General features: G+C 42.4%; 1 protein-coding gene across 7 annotated transcripts in view; it reads left to right on the top strand.

Moving 5' to 3' along the window:
• The window catches only part of LOC116940375 (pro-neuregulin-1, membrane-bound isoform-like), a 492,066-nt gene that overhangs the window by 285,969 nt on the left and 183,612 nt on the right, over window positions 1-22,485 (top strand). The window contains exons 1-2 of one of the 7 annotated variants that reach the window (XM_032950160.2): window positions 5,144-6,166; window positions 6,516-8,385. The exons of the other annotated variants lie outside the window; for them this stretch is intronic. Coding sequence (XP_032806051.1) covers window positions 7,560-8,385 — 826 coding nt within the window. The 5' untranslated portion in view covers window positions 5,144-6,166; window positions 6,516-7,559. Of the gene's footprint in view, window positions 1-5,143; window positions 6,167-6,515; window positions 8,386-22,485 lie in introns of those variants that run through there. 7 annotated transcript variants of the gene reach the window in all.

Here is a 22,485-nt window from a genome sequence, read left to right as displayed (position 1 = left end):
TTTGCATGTACATTTGCATATTCATTTGCATGTACACATGCATGTGTGTGCATGTAAGTCTGTTGCATATTATATTTTTTAGTTTATAACACGTTAAACAGGCATCATTCCTAAAATGTATCACTTCATCAACGAACAGAACAAAAGTTGCAATTCTTTTTTACAAATTGTGCTCTGGATACTTGCATACAATAAGTATGCATAATTAGATCCACGTCGTATTATTGCACCTGCAACGTTTAGACATTGTATTGTTTGAATGCGTATTTAATTAGTGTCTGCTTTAGCGGAATGACAAATGTGAAAAAGGGAAAAGCAGTAAAATTGCCTTCATTCATTCAGTTTGGTTGTGTGTCTCTGTGTGTGTGACAGAGCGGTAGTGTAGCAGGTAGCGCGACGCTGCGCTACGAACCCGGCGGCCCGAGTTCAATTGCCGCTCACGGCCAACACCAGTGGCGAATATTTAAACCGGCCCTGGGCCTCTCCTAGGTTGACTCAGCCTCAAATGAGTACCTGGTGTGTAAACATCGCTACTAGGGAGACAAAAGCGGCCGGGCGTGGTGCTGTCCACCCCCTTGTGTACTGTTCCAGCCTGCATAGGTGCTCGCTAACAGCGCTTGCCCCACAGTCTGTTTAGGCTATACGGGGGATCTTTGTCTTTGTTTGTAGGGACACCATTACGTAAGCAGTTGGGAACACGTTGCAATTAACTGGAATGAATAAACTCGCGTATGCAGAACACAACTCTCGTAGGCCATGGGGTACGGTTAGATTCCACCCTTCTCTGACGCGTACTTCACGTGTTGTTGAAATAAAAATGAGATTCACACGTAAGTGAAACACTTATGGCATACCATTTTGGATGGCTAATTTTAAGGTCCGGTGATTCGCTGACAATACATTTTTACCACTTTCAATTGTCATGGAATGTCCGTTAATTTAGGGGCACTTAGAATGTGAAAAATAAAATAAAATCTCAGAACATTTCATTTTCTTGCCAATACGTGTCAATGCCCACGGAGTGGCCTGGATCAGTTCTATTAATGTTCCGTGCGTTTGTGAAGTCAAGTACTCATTATTTTCCTGTTTAAAAGAATGATGTGTCTAGTGTTGCATCGACTTTTCCCCCCCGGTGTTAGGAGCTCAGCCAACCCAGCGAAGCTCATTCAGTGGTTGATGTTTATTGTTACGTTTGGCAGGGTAGCATTTGCCAGGTGGAACCCTTCCGTGTGACCGGGGCTGGCTGATTGATGAGTGCTATTATATTCTTTAAATGTGCCTTTTCGTTTGGTGATTCAAATTTATGCATACGAAATATATTGGTGCATTCATTTACCACGTGATTGACTGTCTGCACTATTGACATATTTAACAGCATTCAAAATAATATTCATATAACCATGCAATCTGATAATCATGTCAAGCTTCTTTGCAAGCCGATGTGTTTGTTTATAATTAGGCATCATGCGCACAAGAGTTGATGCGCATTGTGGAAGTAAATCAAAGGTACGACTTGGTATGTAAAACGGTAACCTGTTTGCAGGCGTATTTGCTGTAAATCAGATATGGATTATTCTACTCATTGCAATTGAACTATGGAGCTGGCTGTACAGCTACTCTCTTATCATGTACAAAAGCCAGGAGGTTATTTATCACCGTCTTGTTTCATCTATTGTTTAAATTCTATACCACTAAATACAATGAATAATTGTTATTCCAATTGGTATTTTTCAATGATTTTGGTGTTTCTGTTGTCTAGGGTATAATTGAATAATGACAGTAGCCCATGGATGCCAGATGTGTTTTTTTTCTATCGTCGCATCCAAACGGAATGGTTGAATATCCTGGTAAACCACATACACGACTTTATTGATTAAAATCCAGAATACCGGTCATTAATATGCAACCGGTGTTCGGTACAACTTTAGAATACTGTCACGAAGGTATTTGCATCAGGAAATGCTCTGTATGCAAAAGCAATCGACATGAAACAACCAAATATCAAAAGGAGTCAAAACATGTATAAGGACGCGATACCAAACACCCGAAATAGCCGCGATACTTATTGATGAACGGACTTCAAGCGCAGTCGCGGGTATCCTTTGTCGCAGTCGATGAGCGGGCGTCCTCCCCTCGCCTGTAGGAGTCGTTACGTCGCGATGTCTCCTCCTCCTCCTCCTCCGCCTTTAGCCCGTGCGACGTCGCTGCGACTTGGCCCCACGCCGGCAGTGGCGGCTGGGGGACTTTGACGAAGTGTGGATGCGCTTTTCCCGTGAGTGTAGGCAGAGAGATCGCTCTCTCTCTCTCTCTCTCCGTGCAGGTGACAGACGGACAGATATCTTCACCGTGGCGATAGTCCACGCACTTTTAGTTATAAAGTCACTCTTTAGCTCGTGTTGACTGCGGCTTGTGACTTGATTGGCACAGTTCAGTGCAGGAGGTGTTCTCTCCTCTTTGTGGATATGCTCCTTGAGTTGTACTTGTCTCTACTTATTCACCAACGAGTATTTACACGCTCACTCTTCAACAACTCTCCCGCACCTCCGATTAGCACGGATGGCTGTGCACGGTGCGAAAGAAGTTCAACACACAGACGTGCATGCTGTGTACGTGAATTGTTGATTTGTGTACCATTGCCAGTAAGTCTAGAAAATAGTTGCAGGATTTCTTTATTGCACGTTAAGAAAACGAAACATCACATTGGGCTGCTCATTAGCCTGTTCACGCCCTCTGTAGTCTCTTCAAAGGCGGTAGAACTCCATGAATCCCCTGGTCACGTGGGCTCGGGAGGTGGACATTGCTCCAGAGATCCACGTCGAGAAGAAATATCAGGGATTGTCACGGATTAGAGGAGTTGTTTTTTGATCTGGCATCCAAACAAGCGGAAAATATCCACGAAAACTCGACGGTTCTATGATTTTCAGCCCCACGGGGATGGCCGCGACATTTTGGAATTCTTGGATTTTTTGGGGACAGATTTTATTGTGTGTTAGTAAAGGTGCAGCCCTGCGACTGCTTGTTCACGCCACTGCTGGTGGTAGGCCCTCCATCAGAGTGAGCTCTACAAAGGCCCTCTACAGCGGCGTTCTTCACTGCGTGGCCCACTGGCGGCCCCTGGTGGCCTTTAGTCCGGCCCCTGACGTGCGCCCCCTGACAATACAGCAACAGATGTCAAAACACCCCACGTCATGGTGTCAAACCCCAGTGGTTTCAAATGTGTGGCAGCCCTCACACTGATGTATTGTCGGCGAAAGTGCCCCCCCACCCCCTCTGAAACATAGTGAAGAACACTGCTCTAGAGCGTATTTGGCCTACTCTTCCATGTTGGCCAGACGTGTTGGACGAGGTGGAAATACCCATACTTGACCCCACCACATACAACCTGCTGATTTACCAATTTATAGTGTGGAGAGGACGGAAGTGGCAGGATTTAAGAAACGTGCCCATTGTTTCAAATGCCACTCCAGGAGATTGAACCAGTGACCTTTGGATTGCAAGGCCAGAGTGCTGATCATTACACCACGCTAGCATCTTTGAGGGGAAAAAAATGTGTGCATTCCAATTGCATGTTTACACAAGCACAATCAGAAAATACTATGATATTATCGCATGAAGATCCATAGTAAATGTTACTACTTTCAGAAAACAGCGATTAATACCATCACGTAAAATGTTCTGACGTTAAAACACCATATTAGACCCTTACTAATGTTAAGCACACCTGACATAGCAGCTGATTTGGCTAGGTTTCAAAATACAATATTCGCATGCCTAGGAATTGAACTTGGGTGGCTGGGATTATATTGCATTTCTCTGATCAATATCCGACCACGTACACTCACGTATACATGCACACCGGCACACGATGACACACGTGCACACAAAGGACACACGCATACAGTAAATTGATCTTTCTCTTGTAAGCTTCCCAATATATGCTTCTCCCCACAGTCTCCTAATTTGTACCTCAGCTTGATCTCATACATGACACTCTGCCAATACATTTATATCATTCAATGTTAAGCGAGTGTAATGGTTTACTTCGTAATATGCTATTGGTGCAATTCATCGCTATATGGTCTGTGTACGTATTCAGCGACACGGCCAATCTTTTCAAGTTTCCCATTATATTTCATCCATATTTAAATGAGGTAATGATGCATTGCATGCACCTGCTCATTTGGCAAAATAATACAGCGCGTGTGAGACTTGTGTTTGGAAAGAGTTATGTTTGCATGTGAATCTTGTCATAAGCGTATTCGAAGTATCACGTAAGCCAGAGATGCTGCAAATCCTCTGCTGAGATATCTGTCAACCTAAGGGAGCATGTGTCCCAAATAGGGCTTCATTTCTCACCAGATGTTTTCTGGGTTCTGCCAACCCCGAACTACCCAAACCTCAAATCCTCAGACCCCCCTCCCCCTTTCCCCCGACAGCAGTATGGGGAGGGGCTATTTTCTGGAGCTTAATCTGGACACCTCCATCTGAAATATAAGCCCTCGCCTCAAGCAATTAACAGTAATGCAAAAATGCAATGGGTGCAAAGTTACTAAAAAATTTTTTACCAATTTCTGGTGACGTACAATGTCACCTTTGATCCAATCTGTGCTTACAGCGCATTGCTCCTCAATTATGCGTGCCTTTCCCTTATAGGAATACACATACATTATCCTCTTTGAACTAAGGGCCCAACCGACAAAAGGCCCTCTGGAACATCGGAGCATGACTTCCCGTGGTACATTTCACACGTCAACGTTGGGTAGCGCTCTGTCACTAATTTCAGCCTCGGCTGCATGAGTTCCCGAAGGAACCACACACACTCTCTCTCTCTCTCTCCCCCGCCACCCGTTTTCCTCGCAGTGATAAAGCAGTCCATTTCCCCGCTCCGTACTCCCAGCCCCGTTGCATTTAATTATTAATCACTCGACATGGTTGTTATCCATTGTGGGGCCCACTTTACCTGCAGAAGTATGAGACCGCATTTGCCGCTTCTCTCGATGTTGCATGCCAAATTTTATGCGCCTCAATTTTTTTTGTTACGTTCGCTGATCAAAGCTTCCGTCATAAAACCTGTGTACATCATTGATTTGATGTAGGTCGTGGTGTGTGTGGGGGGGGTGATTTTTAGGGGAGGGGCAGGGGTGCTTTTTCATGATTTTCCAGATGTTGTCCATTAACCCATGCATTATTCCATCTGAACTGGAAATGCATTGGTAATTACATAATTGCTACAATCTTACCAGATTCATTACCAACTTCTACCTGCATCCCAAAAGGTAAAATTTGTTTCATAGCATTAATTGCAGAGCCTGTGTTGAAGAAAAAAATAAATTTAATGAGCAATTGTTCCTATTTTTTTATTTTACGTTTTTCATAAACAAACAAAAAATCCGGGCCGACAGGCTGGTACATCGAATGATTAGGACCGACAAAATGCCTGCAACCTTCATGCATCCTACACCCACGGAGAACGGCACGTTGGTACACTCCAAACAACCTGACAGCCACGAGCCTCCACCCCCCCTCCCCCCCTTTTTCTGGAACCCACGTGGTACGATCCGCTGTCAGGGAGCAATTGTGCGCGAGGAAGAGCGGAGAGAGCAGGGCAGACAGGCAGCGAGAGGGTGGTGCTCGCAAGCTCTCTTCCAAGTGGAGGAATGAGGCTGCAGACCATTCCGTGCTCCTCCTGGGATCGGCTTTCGTGTGCTTCCCGTGACAAAGTGAGGCAGGAGAGACCGATGTAGCTGCGTGACGCGTGCACATCACCTTTGGACGGACCTTCATCCCTTTTTCTAACGCTTGGAGCGAGCCTCCTGCATATTTGCCTCTGTCGCAGTGGGTCCTGCGCGATCGCTGAAATGTTCGCCGCCGCTCCGAGGAGACTGGTGGAATGGAAGTCAGAATTCGATGATGGACCATCCTTCAATTCATTACAATTGTGCATGTAATTACGGCGGAAGAGGCATTTTCATGGGAGAACTTTGAATTCCGGCGGCCTGTAATATTTGGAAAATTGCAATTTTTGTGCGCATTGTGCAAATGTAAAGATTGTTTCTTTGGAGGAAAAAACGAGGAAATAATACGTGCAAAAAAAATCCAGAGCGCCAGAGATGAAAGTAGCGTTGTGTACAGGGAATCTGGAGCCGGATATCTTTCACAATTCACAGTAAGTGCTATAAACATTACTGAAACATTTTATTTATTTAGCGTATGCTTTATTGTTACGTGCAAATGTTATATCTTTGGTAATGTAAAATGTAATGATGCAAAATATCATGTGATGTTTTAAGAAATATACTGTCATAGACATTTTTTGAAAATGTTAAAATCAATTGATGTTTCGGCAGTGAATGTTTCAGTATAGGGTTGACTTACTGAAATTTTTGAAATATATATTTGAGTATTATTTTCTCATTTTGGAGGCATTGTATAATGTCCTTGCAAGGGTAAAATGTCAAGTAACATTTAAGTCCTATAACCCCATCTTCTGGAGTCTTGTGCACATCTATCTCCAGATGAATGCTTGATTTTGGAGGCTGAAGATGCTTGCAGTGACCTAAAAGGAATAAGCAAACATATGCTTTCATGATGACGCCCTTGAATGACTGACGCAGGAGGGCTCTAGAGTGATTTTTTCCCCCCTCAGAAAAAGAATTGGGGTATCCTGGCTGCGAACGTCAATCAGGCAATACCAAATTGTTCTGCTTATGCAGCCTGGATTGCCTCATTATTGGATTTGCTGTTGATGGCATGTCACAACCTGCAAGCCCTCCGTATGAGGACAAAGATTCATCCCGTCGTCATCTGGAGGCTGGTCAGTTATCGACGATGCTTTTGGCAATTAAACTGGCAGCTAAATTTCAGTGACACTTGAAAAGAAAATGCCCGACAAATGTTGGTGATTTACTGCGAATATATGGTGAAAGAAAATATATATAAAAATGCGTGTAATTATTTAAACAAGTTATTTATTTTTTATATATTTAAAAATGAAATGGAATTTCTTTCATATTAGCAATGCAAATAAGCAGTGACGCTCAGAACAAAACAATCTGCAGTGAGAAGATAATTAAGCTTGGCTTAGTATTTAGCTTTGGAAAGTATTGTTTTGTGGCTAACACAATAAGGAGATGCCCTGCTTGTAACAGTGTATCAATTTCAGTATTCAGCATTGCTAGCTTTCAGGATCAATTTAGGTCTGTTTGAAATCGAATACACAATTAGGATTTTTTCAGCCAGCAATTGCCTAAAGGTGTGTTGAATCAGCAGGGCTGAAGACATTTTAGCTGCAGTAATTATCCTACCCAGCTGCTGAGCCTGATATGATTGAGCTGAGCCACAAATTTCGCTGTATCGACGGATCTCAATGCGAGGCACAGAGGATCAGATTGTAGCTGGAGGCTGAGATCACTTTGCGGCCATGAGGAAGTAATTGATCACCGCTCACGCCTGATTTCTTACTGACCGTTAAGAGCACGGAGCCCTCCGGGGAAGGCCTCCAGGAGGTGGCAGCGGTGTGTGGCAGCGAAAGGGGATTGTGGTGATCTCCGGCAGCCAGGATGCCTGAGCCGGCAGCAAGCTATGGGGCCTGTGAAATTACCATTGGGCCACCGGCCCAGGAGGAGGCCGAAGTTGTGCCAGAGGAAGGAGCGCCTGCGGAGTCAACGGTGGAAAAACCGGCGAGGCCAAATGCGTCGCCGCTCCGGGTTTGCCGACGGCTCGAGATGCTCTGCATCATCCCGATGGCCATTTGCTTTGTGGCCCTTGGGCTCTGCATTACGGGCCTTAAGTGGGTGTTTGCCGACAGAAGTTCGGAGCCATCTCCTCCCTACACAGACTTTTATCCAGATCCAAATCGGGTTGGGCAAGATCAACCAGTTATCCCACCACCTCCTACACTGCACAACAATCGCTCCATCAATCCAGATACAAAGTTTCCCAGTACAACGACCCCAACCTTCAACTGGAATCAAAATCAAAACTCCAACATGGACATGACCGTGCATTCGACCCGGAACCGGACTACCCACCATCATCCTCATCACCCAGATCGAACCAAGGTCAACATCAACCGACCGACATTTGACTCAAACAGAACTCCCATGGTTAACCTCAACCGAAAACCATCCCAAAAGCCGTCTTCCGTCACCAGAACTCCGTCAAAATTCCATACCCCCCGTGTGTCTATAAACCACTCCACCTTTGTGCCACCACCAATATTTCCACCTGTCCCTACATCCAATTTGTCCCCCATCGCTCCCCCATCTTCCTCCTCATCCATTTCCGAGTTTGAGGATGGATATGTGAGCTCCGCAGCGCCGGAGTCCGGAGAGGACTCGGAGGAGGAGGAAGAAAACACAGCGGTGGTCGATACAGGCGACGATTGTGAGTACTTTGGGCTTTTTCACGACAGTGGAAAAAAAATAATCATCGTAAAAAAGCAGCCTGTTTTTTCGACACGCGCTTTAGTTGATGCATCGTAATTAAAAAAGCAATGCACATTGGGATACAGCTGAATGCACACATTTAGGTTAGACATTATAGATTATTGCAAGTGTGAGCAGCCATTAAGTAATCCGTCACTGTTTATGCAATGAAACACATGCAAGGCCTTCCCATAGAAAAGTCAGCAGCTGTACACGGAGTAGGGATTGTGGGTATCTTGAAATATGCTCTGAAATAGGCTGTTTGAGATGTGTCGCTGTGAGCTTTTGCTGTTTTCGTGACCTGGAGGTGACAGAGGAGGAGAACTTGATTGCATTTGGCTCACGAAGGCACACGTGTCCATCCTGGCCTTACCTTTAACCTTGACAGATGACCCTAGTTACAGCAGTTGACCTGGAAAGTCACAACCATTTTGCTGTGGTGTGTGATGGGGGAAAATAAAAGAGCCCGAGTATGTTTGGTTACATTAATGTTTGTTAAGGTGGCACTTTACCTCTTGTTGTTACATAATGCAATTATCTGGTCTAATCATGTCCCATTCGTTTGGCTATGCCTGGCTTTGATTTTTGCGCTGCAGAAAATCGTCGTACCTGCAGAGAACTAAAACGAAATTTGCCTGCTTTTTTTGAGTCATTCGATTGAAGTGCACAGCATCGAGATGCATCAATCCGCTGCGAATGTTGTAAGCAGCCCGAGGGGTGATCTCTCTTTAAGACCTCACTTTAGAAAACAAAACAAAAAATCCTTGAGGGGGTTTGTTAATTTACTAAAACAACAAAGGTGTCTGACATATAGGAAGGATTCGATGAATAAATTAAATAACGGCGTTTTGGAAAATGGAGTCTTGAAAGAAAGGATGACAGAGAGAGAGAGGCAATGTTTGGAGCTGTAACCAGTGGCAAATGTTATCATCAGCTATGGGCAGGGCAACACACGACTGCATTTATAAAAGAAAATACTGTCAGGAAACTGCGCTGACCACGTGAACGAAATATTAGACGGTGATCCACAGCCTCTCCCTGCGTTTGCTTCTGCTGCAGTGATGGACAGAATACCGTCGGTAATTTATCAGAGTTAAGCTTCTACATGCAATTTGCTACCGTTGCAATATATATCTATTTTCAAGCTAAAATAGGTGGAAATTGGATTTGTTTAATGGTACAAACGTGATGTGTTAAAATGACAACGTATGATATTGTTCAGTCGTGTACGAAATGCAGGTGGTAATGGTTCATTCTGAGCTATTGAATACTTTTTAAGAAGCACATGTATTGTGTACGTACATGACAGGAGTAGACTATATGCTATGGTGACAGGATGACACAATTACACACAGGGTTAGTACATGATTCTTTGTTTTTCATTATTTACAGAAAGTTGCCTGTAAAACCAATGAAATGCAATATTAAGTCATTTTTACAGAGATTCAGGCTATGCCAAACGATTTATTCGAAGGTCAAATTAACTGTTTTACACGCCTTTTCTATTTTATCATCCACACTATGGCTACAATTAAACACTCTTGAAAACCCAAATATTGTATATTTTCTGCAGATGTACACGATGCAATTGCAAATAATTGCCATACTAATAAGTGTAAAGGAAGAAGAGTAAGCGGCATCTAACGCACGTGTTAGCATCTGATGTTATCTGTGCTTGTTGTGACCGAGAAGTGACGTCTTGGCATGTAATCTCATTGGCTACATTCAGTTTAATGTCAACTCCACTTATCGTGATGCGTTTTGAGATCTCAGTGGCAAGGTGAGATGGACTCGGCAGAAAAATATGAGACCATGTTATGTACACATACTGCGCGCGTGTTGGAGCAAAGCATTATAACATCATTTAAGTATGATAACTATGTTTCTATTCTAGACTCATACATTATACATCTAGTTTTGGTGACCTTTGTCTAACACCTGGCACTCTGTACGCTGTGTGTAACGCTGCTGGGTAGGCTATGTCGATCTTCGTGCAATAAAACATAGTGTTTCATAGTAGGCTTATTAAAATTGTAAATAATTATTAGTTTGTTACAAGAATACTCCATTCTCTCCAAGAATATACCAGCGCCGCTTTTGATAGAAGGCAAGTGTGCCTCTGTTTTTGTATTTTTCTCTTCGTTTTGCACACCATTTTTGATTAAGTAAATTCAATACAATCGTTACATTTTTGTCTTTTTCATTCATTTGTTTTAATGAACCCGTCATATGACGGGTACATACACTAGTTTAACATATTTGTTGTGGTGAATATTTCTCTATCACACACATGCATGCTCTTGAAACTGATATTAAAAAATATATATATAAGTGCAATAATATTCCATCATCATAAGCGTGATCAACGTTGTTTTGCTGTTTAACCCAATGCATTACACGAGGCAACAGCTTGAATAATTGTAACCATTAAACATAACATTTCAAGGGTTCTCCTTCCCTTCAATTGCACAGTAATGCACTGCTTTTTATGTTTGAGCTCTCTACAAAAATGGCAAAAATAATGCTGCAGAAAATTGCATGTTGATAATAATGTCTCAAACCACAGTTGCTTGGCTGCAGAGAACCGCAGGTGCGGGATCCATGCAGATCCCAAAAATCGTAACAGAAAAAAACCTGGCTTCACGTTCATCCTTCGAGTCCATGATTATCACACTCGTTTCCTAGTTTACTTCGACAAAACAGCACAATCCTGCAGCAACGGCAGCTGAAATAACATTCATCGTTATCTCGCCATTCGTAGTAAGCTAACGATAGAGTAATTTACTTCCCAGGTGTGGACAGTCTCGTCTTTTACACTTAAAATTGCTCTTAGCGGATAAGAATCTCCAATTATGCCTGATCGCCCTCTGTGTCCAGGTCAACTGGATCGGCTAGAAAAAAAAATGTGCAACCATTTCGTTTGTATTACGAACAGCAACAAATTTTATAGCTAAGCATTCTCCTTACAGAGCGACGGTTTATTATTTTCTACGCTTCGTTTTAAATATGCACGTTGAATAATTTATTCTAATTTAAAACAAACAAGATTTTATGATCATTTTCTCCACCCCCCCTCCCCCCAACAATTAGTGAGCTCAAGGTATAAGCATGTCATGGAAATGTAATGCAATAAAATATAATTTGCGTGTGAAAATTGTAATTTATTTTGTCAAGATTTTTTAGAAGCTTGTTTGTTCGTTCTCGTGCGGCAATTATGCAGAGGGATTTGGGAGTGCGTAAACACTTTAGCAGGCGCTCGCAAACAGCACTTCCCCCTTTGGTCAGGAGGATAAAAGTATATGTTGTTCACAGCATGAAAAATACAAAGTCTGGAAAGTAGGAAGCGACGACAAAAATGCACAATTTGCAAGTTCAATACCCGGTCAAGTTTTAGACTCATGCTGACATCCCTCCGAGCGCAAAGAAATGAGAATCACTTTGTGGGGAGGCGAATTAGTTGGTCGTTCTAGAGGGAGACTGCCAAATTTACACCAATGGCTCAAGGCCGCCGACGGAGATGAGCTTCACTCCATTGCCTTTTTTTTATTCAACAGGGAGACATTTTAACTGTTTAGCCTTGAATACATGAACGAGCATTTATATATTTAAAAAGTAGCAACCATGATCTATCCAGTGATGCATGAAGGTCTTTTAAAGCCACCTCCTTGTTTGGTTTTATGAAGCAAGCTTTTGTCTCGCCATTGCCCACTTAATTTTCTAAACTATTTAAATTTCACCAGGTAAGGCCCACTCAGCGATCCTGGTCACAAATGATAGCTCAACGGAGTGGCTTATTGCGTGGAAATTTAAAGTAGCCAAATACTCTAAAGGCACATTGATCATACATATGGAGCGAAAAACGAGAGAACGCGACCACGGGGGAGAGCAGGCAAACTCCAAATATACCGGCGTCAGGGTCGTGATCGAACCCACAACCTCCAATATACTTGTCGAGGTGGTTAACATCTCGCCACCATGGAACATTGTTCTCGTCTCTTCGGTCCAAATGTCGCCTCTTTTGTCTGCCGCTCAAGCGTTAGTCTTGACCACCGGCCATCACCCCTTCTAGCAACGTGTGCCCCCTGTCCAAGCCCGCTCGCTTGTTTACGTCAATTTCACATCTCTGCTTACGTATGATCTCTAGTCCACGTGATCATCTTCCTGACATATAACGCTTTTATTGACGCATTTACCTGTTTATGTTCCTGTTGATTGATATCTTATATATGAAAACTGCACAAAATTACATTAAATGTATATTTGAATGCTCTTTCATTGACATCAATATCTCTCCCCATTTCTCACCCCGTGACTACATCGCCCTGAATGTCTCCAATCTTGTCAGCCCTTGGAAGGTAATGAGGGTGGAGCCTTGTTAGTACTCGGATGGAAGACTGCCTGAGAATACCAAGTGTTGTAAGGTCAGGTCAGGCTGTGATGTTACATCGAATTTTAGTTTAGCAGTGGAGTCCTGAATCCATCTTTTTAAAGCTCTCTGTCATCCCTTTCACGCTGAATGTCCTCTGGGAAGTCTGCTTTCCTCCCACACGAAGTCAAATATTAATTTGAGGAAGTGGTCAAATATTCCAATGCAGAACCCTCCTGACAAAGTTTCTTCAGAGTATCAGTGAGGAATTTCCCAGGTGGATTCAGGGCATCATTGTGTCATTATTTATGACTCACACTTGTGCAGCATGTGTTTTCTGAGCGATGTGGAACTGTTAGAAAATGGGCACTAGAAGAGAATTGTATGGCACGAGGAAGTTACGTAAACAAAATAGAGAGCTGGCTTCTCGGAGTGATGGGTGTCTTGAGTTTCTGGTGGGGGCTGGGGGAAAGCTGCAGTGGATCTTTTTGGAACTGAGAGCTGACAGCCACTCACTGCAAACTCAATCAATATATTTACTTGTATCGTGTTTGGCTCTCGCCTATTAAAACTGGAGCTTGCTGATAAATAGTATTTTTTTTATAGTGCGCACATTATTGCCTTTGATTATTTTATATACCTTTACAGCATGAGAAAGCAGTTATAAGTCTGTCACAGGCGTATCTTTTTAAACGCATTCCAACTGAGGTTGAAAGCACAATAAGCCATTTGCTCTGTCTGTTTGCCTCTAACTGGGGTGCGTGATAACTTTCATAGAGATTATCTTTTGCGAGCAAAACTTTTATTTAAGATTATTGCAAACAAAACTTTTACCCATCGCGAACAAAACAAGTATAAACTTTGCGCTGCTCTCAGAAACTTACCCGATTGAAGAAAAACTGCCACATTGATAGAAGGATTCTCAAAACTTGGTGATACAAGCCATAGTGAAAAAGATTTATTGGAAAATATCCAAATAATATTTTCCCTGACAGCTACCCGTAGGCTTCCGTACAGATAATTAAACACCTACAAAAGGCAAACATGTGTTGGAAAAGTGCTACGTAATCCACGTGTATTCGTACTTTTTTTACCCCCCCCAAATCGTATTTCTTTATTACATTCCTCCCTTAAATCGTTATTTCGCTTTATTCGTATCCACAATAATCTGAGAGTGTCGCGTTGACATCACGGCTGTCAGCTTTGTGGGCGGAGCTCATCTATCTCTTCGTCCACGATCCTGTTGCGTGTCCCTTGCCTCTAAGTGACCGCACGTAGAGCAGCAACGATCATTGCAGGTGAGGCTTGTGGGGCACACACAGGAAAGGGGTCACAGACAGACCAGCGTGTCCCTACATTTGGCACGCAATAATAATGGTTCCAATGACCTTCAAATGGTTAAACGATGGTACTCAACCACGTTATGGTAAACTACAGTGGATGAATGAAACTCACATATTTACTAATTACTAATGCTCTTGTTATATACTCAAGGGAACATTATTTAAGTGAAATGTTATCGTATCATTATATAGAGCAGTATATATGTATTAGCATATGATTATAAATAATGCTGGCCTGGTAGCATCTTTGGACTTGCTTAAAGGAGTGGTGAACAGGTAGTCTTCTGACTATATTAAGCAGACTAAAAAGATGATTTCCACGCTTTATAGCTATTTATCCATATTTCCACAATAATTCACAATAATGGCTTCTGTCGACACATCAACTATTTTTTTCTGTAAACATTTTGTTTTAACATAACCGTCTTTTTAAATTATCTCCTTTGATCTGTAGTTAGGTGTACAGGCAATATGCACGCATAAATAAATATCGTACATTAGTCAATATTTGTTTTTGTTGTGATGCTGCCTACTCCTGGGGCAATAGCACTGTTACAGCATGGTCGTGGTGTCACAGTGTATACATGTTGCCAGAGTTGTACATTAATGTGACACAACTTGCCAAGATAACATTTCACACACATTACGCATCGCAGTTAGCAGACATTTTACTTCACTGTGGATACATTGTATGTGGGGACGTTTTTGCTTATTTGAGAAGGCATTTCATAAACAAGCCTCATTGTTGACTTCTATGCGTGTATGTTGCGGCAATAAAGGACGTTACCCTAGTGCAATAGTTGGCACACTGGACTTGCAATCCAGAGGTCGCCGGTTCAATTCCATTTCGTCCATTGGGCAAGTTGATTAGACTCCCTCGCTAATGTCTGTGCCCATCAGTATGGATGTGTGCACCACAGTCACTCGATAGACAGGGTCACGTGTGATGGAGTAAAGTGTGGGTGGACGAGTAGGCCAAATACCCCATAGAGGGGCTCTCAGGTCTAGAGTTCCCTCGAGGGACGGGTTGCTTTCACCGGTAGTGGCATTAGCAGGCGATTGCAGGGCTTTATCTTCCGCTCTTGTTTGTAAGACAACGCAATGGACTTCTCAATCCAAAGCTTTTGATACAGTAGACCACAACACCCGGCTTAGTAAACTAAGTTGCCTCGGTTTTTCCAAAAACGCAGTAAAATGGTTACAAAATTACCTCTTTTCTCGCACCCAAACTGTATTCACAGATGGTTGGAGGTCAAACAGTGTTAAGATAACAAAAGGGGTTCCACAGGGTTCCATCCTCGGCCCCCTTTTGTTCTCTTTATGTCAATGACTTGGACACTGACCTGGATCATTCCAGGGTAAATCTTTTTGCAGATGACACGATACTGATTACTGCTGGCCGCTCTCTGGATGACGTGATTGCTAAGCTACAGGGTGATTTCAACAAACTACAACTTCAGCTAGTTGCTCTTAAACTAGTCCTGAATACCTCCAAAACAAAGGTGCTATACTTCTCACCTGGACTAAAGCAGGAAGTTATTTTTCCCCAATTACATTCCTTAAATAATTATCAAATAGAGCAAGTCAAGATCTATAAGTATCTTGGGTCATCCTGGATTCAAAACTGAATTTTGAAGATCACATTGATTATATTGGTAAAAAGACAAAAATAAAAATTGGTTTTCTGTATCGACACAAGCGCTGCTTCCCCCCAATGTTCCGTTTGGAATTGATAAAAGCTACCATACTGCCTCTACTTGACTACTTTGACATCGTGTATAAATCAGCCCCAAGTACTGTACTGAAGAAGCTTGATTCCATCTATCACTCGGCCTTAAGATTTACATTGAACTGCCCATATTGGACTCACCACTGTGATCTCTACATTGGGTCAAACTTAACATCTCTTAATGTTCGACGGCTTGTGCACCAGATCTTATTTATTCACGATGTACTTACAATAAAATACGCAGACTACCTGCTGGATCTCCTTTCTGTTTCAAAGAACAAATTCGACCTCAGGTCTTCGCTCATTTACCAATATTCACATTCCCTATTGCTGTACAAAAACTGGAGGAAGGGCCTTTGCTATTGATGCCCCCAGGGTCTGGAATGCTATTGCCAATAAACTGCAACTTGAATCGCTACCAATGAGATCTTCTCTCAAAACTGCTCTAGAGGAGTTGTACACCCCTAGCTGCCACTGCTATTCATTGGCGTAAAATAAAATAAAATGTTTCGCTCCGGATGACGCTGCAAAGTATTATCTGTATTTTGATTTAGCGTGCTGATCTTAAAGGTGCATTGAAAAATTTGATACTCCGACTGATGCTTCTGTTGTTGTGGAGTAACTCATGCAGCCAGTTATGGCTCTAGGATTTGGTGGTACATGTTATTTATGTAGTTTATTGTAAAAATTCGGTCACAGTCCCTGTGATCACTGTTACGTTGCAATTATGGCTTTATTTTTTGGTGATTTCGAAAACGTTTTTTGGTTTGAACATGTTTGTTTTGTTGTAGTACAGAGTTAGACTGATGGCCTTAATCTAAGTTTTCTTGTGGTTGTTGTTGTTGTTGTTTGACTTGCATCCCACTGGGATTTTTTGCACACAGCGTTGGTGTACGGTGCTTTTTTCAGGAATATTTTGCTGGGTTTTTTTCATGGATTTTCTGTTTGCACCGTCACAAAGTCACTTTAAGATGTTTTTCTTGTTCGTGTTTTTGTTTTTTTGTTTGTTGTGGTTGCACCCGATTCAAGAGCCGAATGGCTGACAGGGCTATACCAAAATAAATAAACTGAAATAAACTGAAGGTAGCATACCGCTCCAAATTAGTATTTTTCAAAGGTCATTTGAATATGCGGGCGCTATTAAGCCTCGCTCGCATTTCAGCGAGTGCTGCATGCATGAAATATTGAGGCTCCGTGATATTTACTGGCCTTGTAGTTAAAATCTGCGTCACTTCAGTATTCATATACAGGCTTCAATAGGTGGGGATTTTGCTCAAGGTGCAGGAGGGAGCTAAGTTAGGTCTGGTCTAACAAATCAAGCGGCATCTCTGATCTTTGCTGCTTATCGAGATAAGCTTTTCATATAATGTGTTTGTTTATGGTTTTACATGTTAATTGGTTGGCAGCATTAAAGTGAATAGTGTTTGTTTACCTTGCATATTATTGCCTTGGCATTTTGTTTAAGAACGCTATGTTTGCTTTGAATACAGCTCATTAGAGGATTCGGAGTTAATTATGGTGAAGCAAGCACAATGAATACATTTCTCTACCTAAATGTGAAGTATCTGTGTGCTAATTGTAATTAAAAGGGAGAGGAATCATGGGTAATGAGGTACTGTGTTTTAACAGGGGCTGTAAATCACTGTTTTAATTCCGAATAAGCCGAAGAGAGGTCTACATTGAAATAAAAAAAAAATGTTTTTATGACTTAGTTTGATGTGGACATGGTTTTTTGCCCTTTATAATTCACAGTGCATTGCAGCTGTGTCCTGTGAAAGTTATTTATGGTCTGATTAATATTTAATTGATGTAATGTAATGTGACATCATTTTAGTGCTGTGACATTAATGTCTAAGAAGCATCTGGACTAAATGCTAAAGTGACTGTCATGTGCCCACTCTCTTATACTGTAGTACATGACACTTATGTAAAAGTCTAATGGATAAATGATACCCTTCACCTCCGGTGTGCACTGCTGTAAAATATATAGAGCAGAATGTGGGCATTTGCATCAGATATTGTTTTTAGGCATTATTAACTAAATTCAATTAGCGACAAGTTTCCCTGCAGACCGCAATGTTCCATGCCTGGCACAGATGGCTTCTCTACTTTTGCAGAATGTCCTGCCACCAATGTCCTCAATCATCGGAATAGTGAACAGCAGTGAAAATTGTCCTAGTTAACAAATAAATATCTTCACTTTTAGTTTGTGATGCTAGCCATCTGTGCCAGATATGGGATGTTACTGGGGTTTTTTTTTGCTTTATTCAACAGCGAACTTGTGAACCCTTCCCACACCTTCATTCACATACAGTTTTCCCTAACACATGTTTACATTATAGCATAAAGGGGTAATGGTGGCACATTGGTTAGTGCCACAGCAGCGAGATGCTAACTACCTCGCCTCGTATACACGAGGTCGTGGGTTCGATCCCAACCCTGACGCCTGCTGTATATTTTGAGCTTGCATGTTCTCTCTCTGGTCAAGTGGATTTTTCTCCGCATTCTCCGGTTTTTCCCTCCACGTTTAGAAACAACATGCATTTATAGATTTTGGCTGCTACTATAAATTTCCACAGAATAAGCAACTTCTTTGAGCTATCATTTGTGGCAAAGTCGCTTTTGAAAAATAACTATATAATTCAGTGGGCCTTACCTGGTAAAAAACTTGTTTAAAAATAATAGTCAAATGAATAATTTATGTATATAATGCTACCCTTCATGATTGTCAAATTATCTCCTGAGCTGCTATTTTAAGACACCAACATAAACTGTCTAAATATGCACACTGTCTTACACAAAAGTCAATTTTAGGCCAATTTAAAGTAGCATTGCGTATAAATGAATCACTCTGGGCAATGCAATTAGCAACTGTTCACATGTTCGCGACCACACAGCAGCAAGGCTTGTAGAGTCATTGGCCGTGGCATATACCTACAACAATTCATTGGTATTGTCGTCGGCGTGTTTGTGCATTCAACTGTTCGATTTCTTTTGTTGTGAAAAATTAAATTGTCAGCCATATATTTGATGGTGATATATAGACCGTGCATTGTATGGTAATGAAACAGGGTAGGAAAAAAAAATTCCCTTCTAATTATAGCCAGGAGCAATCAGCTGACCTGTGTTTGTTTTTATTCACCTCCTTACATAACATAAGTTCTCTTTTCAGTGATTTAAAAACTGTCAATATTGTGTTGGTCTATGGTAATTGAAACTAATTATATTTATGAAAAGGTCTTACGGCTTTCACGGGCTGGTAAGCATATATAGATAACATATTTGCATACGCTGTTGTGTGATTTTTTTTCTCACAACGATTTGTCTCCACACTCAATTGAGTTAGAACTAAATCATCACCGACATATCATTCTTGAAATAACTCAAAATTGTACCTATTGGGCACGTTTCCAATGCCTTAACCATACACTGGTGTGTGCAGCTCAAAGGAAATTGCATGGAAACTAAATTTTTGTAACTATAGTGTGGCTTTCATCTATGAAGATTTGGATAAATCATTCACAGGCTTTAAATCTTGACTTAAAGCTTTCGTGACTGCAGGAATTCATATTCTTTGGGTATTTCGGTAAAGCTACGTAGATAGAAAAAATAACAAGTAATGATAATAATAACAATATCAGGTTGTTTTGATCGCAACACAACCAATCGTCATCAGGTGAAAAAAATATATGGCGGGAGAGCTGCTAAGGCAGGGGGTTATAAAGGTTTGAGATGGGTGTAGCCCAAGGGTAAATGGGCGGGGCTAGAGATGAAATTTGCATGTAAATGTAAATGTGTAGTGTTGTAAGGACGAGCAGACTTCTTTAGGAGGCACACTCTGTTTATTGTATTATTTCCTTATGCAACGCTTAACACACACAGAGGGATATTCGGTCCCCTCACCCGATACCCTAGGGAGGTACAGCCTCCGTACCTGGCGGGACTCACACGTCTACCACTAACCTCCTTGATACCTAAGGAGGTACAGCCTCCGGACTTGGCGGGACTCACACGTCTACCGCTATCCTAGTCCTCCGGCTAGGACCTAGGGGAGGCTATCTGACCCACCGCTGGCCCGGTGGGTCCTGACCACTGGGTATGCCGAGCCTTAGCCCTTAGAAGGGCTGGGAGGCTGGTCCAGGGTCCTAGCTAGGCTTCAGCCCAGTCTTCTGTCTTCGTGCAGGGAGCGAACTCCTCGAGGTCCGTTGGGTCACCCGTCTTATACCCCTTCGTGGCCAGGTAGAACCAATCATACATTCCCACGTGGAACCGTCTGATTGGTTCGCACCAAACCCTGGCCACGATTCGTTTCACCTCGACTGACCCCAACCGTTGTACCCAGGGGTAATGCTGCACCGCCCTGGTGGCAACGCGGGTTACGCAACAGCGCGTAGTTAACACCTCTACAAATGTAAGATCGGAGAGCTGAGCCATACACACGACGACGAAGCTGTGGGGGTGGCCATTGTATTGCGAGAGATTAGCATGTTATTGTAAGAAGTTTGAATGTAAATGTAAGATCGGAGAGAGCTCGGCAAGAGCCACCGCCACATCGAGGAAAACGTGCAACGGTAGCTGTGTTAGTGAATGTAACTCAAGATAGTCGAAAATAGCTGCTCACATAGGCAAATTCACAATGGAGGTGGACAAGGATAGCAAGTTACCATTCTTGGATGTTTTAATCGATAAGAGACCTGATGGCTCAATGGGACACTGTCTACAGGAAAGCCACCCACACGGATGCCTATCTAAAACCTGACTCTCACCACCATTCATCCCAGAAGAATTCCCTCATCAAAACTCTACACCATAGGGCTCGTTGTATTTCCGACCATCACCACCTAGCCAGTGAACTGGAGCACATACACCAAGCCCTGAAGATGAATGGATATTCAGACTACACAATCCGTAAAGCTATCGCCCCAACTGTTGGGAAAGAGCCATCTGAGGGCCCACTCAAAACCATCACCTTGCCATACATAGCAGGGGTCACCAAAAAGATTTCCAAAATCATGAGCAAACACAAGATCCAGGTTCGATTCAACACAGTACATAGAATTCGTGATCTGATCCCATCTGTGAAGGATGTTATCCCTGACATGCAATACCCCGGTGTCTACAAACTAAGCTGTGTCTGCGGCAGCAGTTACATTGGGGAAACTAGGCGACATGTCTCGGACCGGGTTCGTAAACATAAGGCAGATCTGAAACACGGTAGGAGCAATACCTCAGCCGTGGCTGATCGTTTTTTTAACACTGTGGGCACACACGACATTTATTTTGCCAAGACGAAGGTACTCTGCAAACCCACTGGCTTTCAGCAAAGATTCGTTTATGAAGCGATCCAGATATATAAACACAGACACAATTTCAACCGAGAAGATGGGTACAAACTGGGCAATCATTGGAAGGACGTTATTAACCAGTTTAGGTCATAACTGGCTGTGATGTTCCCTTCCTACCTACCTATGTTAGCAGCTATTTTCGATTCTCTGAGTTACATTCACTAACACAGCTACCGTTGTTCGTTTTCCTCGATGTGGCGGTGGCTCTTGCCGAGCTCTCTCCAATTTTAAATTTACATTCAAACTTCTTACATTAACATGCTAATCTCTCGCAATACAATGGCCACCCCCACAGCTTCGTCATCTCAAACCTTTATAACACTTGCCTTAGCAGCTCTCCCGCCATATATTTTTCCTGCCTCAGCAGCTCTCTCACTATATTTTTGCACCTGATGACGATTGCTTATATTGTGATCGAAACGTCGTGATAATGTTGCTGGTTGTATTCTTTTTTCTATATCTGTGGCTTTACCGAAAGACCCAAAGAATATTCACAGGCTTTGCTCTTTCCTTCTTATTATTTCATACTGCACTCTGGAATCTTCCCACTCCAACTGCTCCAGGGAAGCACTTTATCTTCTCCAGTCGTGGCTCAAGGCATAAGCAAACTATGCAAGAGTCTACGGCCCCAGGCAGATCAAGGGCCCCCAGATACCTTATTAAATTGGGATAAACCACATATCAACCCAAATTATATGAAAACTAAACTAAAGCTAAACTATTTGTATTTTACCAGGTAAGGCCTATTGAGCTATGTAAGCTCTTTTTTCCAAAATGACCTGGCCACAAATGATAATTCAACAAATTGGCTTATCGTGTGGAAATTTATAGCAGCCAAATACTAATCTTCAGATCCTAATGAGCACAAAACCAATTACAATAAAATTCCAACTAACCTTTCTCGTCACTATCTTGTCTGGAGCTCTCTTTTCTCTCCACACCATATCTCTGTTGGCTACAAATATCGCCTTGCAATATATTGCCGTATCGTTCGCAGCCTATCTCCTCCCATCTTCTCACACCTTTACCATTTTTCGTGCATTTTTCTCTCATATTTGCCACATTTATCTCTCGTTTACATATCTTCCATCACCTCACTTAGGAGTTTTATAAATTGAAAGCGGGGTGTCCGCCCCCCCCTCCCCATCTTGCTTCAGGCCCCCAATTGGCCACCATCACTTCTCTTGCCTTCTGTCAACGTCTTATCTCAAATGTTCCACGAAATATGTGCACGTCGTTATATGTCGCTTTTTTCTATGCTGCTCCCAATGTCTGA

The sequence above is a fragment of the Petromyzon marinus genome, chromosome 8, assembly GCF_048934315.1.
Source record: "Petromyzon marinus isolate PM22_M1 ecotype Great Lakes invasive population chromosome 8, UKy_Petmar_22M1.pri1.0, whole genome shotgun sequence".
NCBI classification, from domain to species: domain Eukaryota; kingdom Metazoa; phylum Chordata; class Hyperoartia; order Petromyzontiformes; family Petromyzontidae; genus Petromyzon; species Petromyzon marinus.
This window is presented reverse-complemented; position numbering and strand designations above follow the sequence as displayed.